The 3,969-nt window shown below is 35.0% G+C and overlaps 1 protein-coding gene across 10 annotated transcripts in view; it reads right to left on the bottom strand.

Annotated features, from left to right (window-relative positions):
* The window catches only part of tcf7 (transcription factor 7), a 60,405-nt gene that overhangs the window by 7,187 nt on the left and 49,249 nt on the right, over positions 1-3,969 (bottom strand). For all 10 annotated transcript variants that reach the window (XM_016555392.1, XM_016555395.1, XM_016555393.1 and 7 more), the window contains one exon: positions 3,323-3,430. In XM_016555392.1, coding sequence (XP_016410878.1) covers positions 3,323-3,430 — 108 coding nt within the window. The remainder of the gene's footprint in view (positions 1-3,322; positions 3,431-3,969) is intronic.

Genomic DNA, 3,969 nt, shown 5'->3' with positions numbered 1-3,969 from the left:
ACACACACACACACACACACACACACACACACACACACACACACACACACACGTGTTGAATCATGCTAATTACACAGGTCACTCAGTGTAAACTCCTGAATCTGTCTGATCTCTGCATACGTCTCTGCTTTCTTCCACCCCCTGCTTTCCCAAATACACTCTGTGTGTGAGTGTGAGTGTGTGTGTGTGTGATAATGTTCAAATTATATACCACTGTATAGTCACTTTTTGTTTCTAGCCTTTGGCCAACATTTATTAGTTGTTTGCATTAATTTAAAAAATACAAAATAAAAAAAAGGATCTGCATCGCCTACAATATCATCTTCCAGCCTCCCACTTAATGACTAAGTTACCACAACTTTGTAAATGTAGATAGAGTTGGATAAAGTTGAAATTCAGTTTTTTTAAAACTACAGTTTTGAGGTTATTTTATGCAACACGTACTTCTGACCTAGCTTTTAAAATCAGAATGAAAATGAAAGATGTTTTTTAATTCATTTTTTGCTTTTACAGTTTTTATTTTATTTTATTTATTTTAGATCAAATTTGACTGCCCAAATTTGATAGTTGTTGATTTCATCTACGCTGGGCTAACCTTAAGAATATTTGACATTAATGTTTAAACATAATTTTCCCTCAACATACATCATTGAGCAATAATGGTAAGGAATCTGGATGCCAGCTTTTCTTGTGGAGCAGAATTTTGTATCATTTTTGTCCATTATGAGACATAGAAACCATTGTATTTATTGCATATCAATGCATTGTTCAATTCTTGTTAAAAAAAATTATATATTAATACTATATCTAATCTATATACATCTGTACATTAATGTTAAGAAAGGTCATTGTATTTTAAGCAGTCTCTAGAAATCTCCTTTCTCTCTGATGTCTTAAATTTGTGATTAAACAACATGCCTCCCTATTTCTGAAATGCCTGTTTGCCCTTGACTGAATTCCAGCTACCTCTAGTCTTGCCGCATACTCATAGAGAGGCGTTCTGCCCCTGTGGCAGCGTTCGGCCTGCTGGCCCGTTACCGGCGTCGCCTCATGTCAGAGCTCATTACTCCTGGTCCAGCATTCTCCTGCATGCTACCCAGAATCTGCCTGCTGGCGCCTTCTCTAGCCTGTCCAGCGATCAGCAATTAACCCCCCGATGCATTGTGGCTGAACCCTGCCACACAATCATTGTTTAGGTTTGTGTTCAAAAGGTACGCTTTTTTTTGCAGCTGACCTCCTGCCAGTTGCAGGTCATGTTAATTGCCCCAGATTGATATTCCCGCTGTGCTTGGTGCTGGCGTTGGTCAACCCCTGGAGCAAACGGATATGCTTTTTCATCTGTGAAGACTAACCATGCGGTTATCCTTTTATGTTGCTGCTTAGTGCACTTCAGTATCTCTAAAGATAATCCTATTGTTATTACCTAATTAAGCCTCCAGCCACAACCCTGCAGATCATACTGAACTTTGCTCCCAGTGGGCTCTACTTAGACTTTCCAAACGTCATCCTCTGTAGCACTATAGCACTGAATAGCATTGGATGCTAGTGTTGCATGACGATCTTTAGAATAGTGTTTGATGTGATTTGCATTAGACTAACCTTCATTACCTGTTGTTTTATTTGATTATTTTGAGATTTTCTTTTTTTAAACTCCAAGAGTCAACAGATGTGAAGGATGACTGATTGAGAACATATTGAAATAATGCTGAATTAATTGGTAGGTGTTCAGTAGATGTTTTACTACTGCCTTTTTAATTATTTTATTTATTTTATTTATTTATTTTTTTTTTCCCAGTTATTGCCTCAACTCTAGAAATTAGAAATCTAACTAACTAAAATTTTTATTTTTTTCCCAGTTATTGCCTCAACTCTAGAAATTAGAAATCTTGTCCCGGCAACTAACTAAAATATGTTTTTCATCTAATATTTACATATTTCCATGGGTGTTAAATCTCTGAGATTTATTATTTGTATTTTTTTGTACATCTGTATATTATCAAATTAAGTATCAAGCACACAATTTTACATATTAATATATTAAAAAATAATATATTCTTTCAATAGCTGTTTCTTTCCAAAATTGTAAATTTAACTAATGCGAAAAAAAAGGAAAGGAATGGAATAAAAAATGGAACATTGAATAAAACATTTGCAAATGAAGTACTGTTTACAAAATCGTCACTTCCTGGGAAAAATGGAAATTGCTGCAAACGTGTAGCTCATTTTCCTACATAATAAATGACTTTATAATAAATTAGAAATTACTATTTTGTATTTTGATGTATTTTCATTGTAGTTTATGCATGTCTTCTTATCTGACACAAAATTACGCACACTTTAATATTTTATGCTCATTTTAGTAATCATTGTCTGTGCAAAAAAAAGACTACAAAAACAAACCTTTTTTTCTTTGGAATAACATGCACTATAAATCACATGCATAACAGTGTTATTTTAGTATTATTTATATACTACTCTATTTTGAATTTGCTTTTATTTTAATTATTTCATTTTAATTTGTTATGTTTTGTAATTTTGTTATGTGCTTTTGTCTTTTTTATTCTTTTTTTAATTGCTTAATTTTATTTAATTTATTTTTATTTCAGTTTTAGATTTTTTTATTTATTTTATTTCTAGTTAGTAATTTTAGCAACCCAGTCTCATAAAAAAATGCGTGCCTCTATGTGACGCTAACATTCAAAAGTATCAGTTTTCAAATCTCGCAGCATATTAAAATTGTTTTGAAGTCATAACATAATATTCTTCAAGTAATTGTGTGAAAATAAAGCTTTATTAATTGAAACTGTGGACCTGTAAATCATACTTTGTGTGAAAAGCAATAAAAGTTGTCAGAGTTTCTCTGTCTCTATTGTTCATTATAACTGGAAACCGCAGCGATTCGTACATATAGGTATGTTTTTTTCAGTTTTGTAGAAAAGTACCTAGTATTTCCAATGAGCCTGGGTAGAATTTTAGTGCCTCAACTTAAAAAAATAGAAATCTTGCCTTGGCAACTAACTGAAGCTAATATCATCTAATATTTATATTTTATTTGATTGCAGATTTATTTCAATTAACTGAAATGTTTTGATTGTTTTAGTTCTAGTTAATAAGAACCCTGATGCATAAGAAATATATTTAATTTACATAGTTGACAGTCCAACAGATGCAGTCTGAATGAACGGCTCATTGTGATTGATCTGTAATGAGCTGAACTGAAGAGTTTGGACACTGGATCTGCTTCTACGTCACGTTTATATCCCACATGTCAGAATGATCCTGATTTTCCTCACTTAGCCGCAGAGTAATGAGAAGCACTTACGTAGTTGTCACGGGCCGACCAGCTGGGATAAAGCTGCATGTGAAGCTGTCGCTCCTTCCGCGCTAGTTCATAGTACTTGGCCTGTTCCTCGCGGGTCAGAGCGTGCCACTGTAACACACACACACACACACACACACACACACATTAGGTTTCTGTGAATTGTGTTCTGTTACTTTTATGCTGACCAAACAATATTTTCTAGCCCCTAAATCTACCCCTTACAGCAGGGGTGGGGGACGCTGATCCTGGAGGGCCGCTGTCCTGCAGAGTGACAAAAAAACCCTTCCTGTATCCTGAAGACCTTGATTAGCTTGTTCAGGTGTGTTTAATTAGGGTTGGAGCTAAACTCTGCACTGGCCCTCCAGGATCAACGTTCCCCACCCCTGCCTTACAGAAAACCTGTTTGCATTGTTACACTTTCAGATAAACATCATTTACTATTTTTAATAATTTTTTTCCGAGCGCAGGCAGTTATCCACAATGTCAAAAATTTCAGGTTTTACTATCCTTGTGGGGACATTTAGACACACACACACACACACACACACAAACACACTCACTCACACACACTCACAAACACACTCACTCACACACACTCACACACTCACTCACTCACTCTCTCACACATACACACACACACACACACA

Source organism: Sinocyclocheilus rhinocerous, unplaced genomic scaffold (assembly GCF_001515625.1).
Source record: "Sinocyclocheilus rhinocerous isolate Xijiao unplaced genomic scaffold, SAMN03320098_v1.1 scaffold1427, whole genome shotgun sequence".
In the NCBI taxonomy this organism is placed as follows: Eukaryota; Metazoa; Chordata; class Actinopteri; order Cypriniformes; family Cyprinidae; genus Sinocyclocheilus; species Sinocyclocheilus rhinocerous.
Note: the sequence above shows the minus strand (reverse complement) of the source record. Positions and strands in the feature narration are given on the sequence as shown.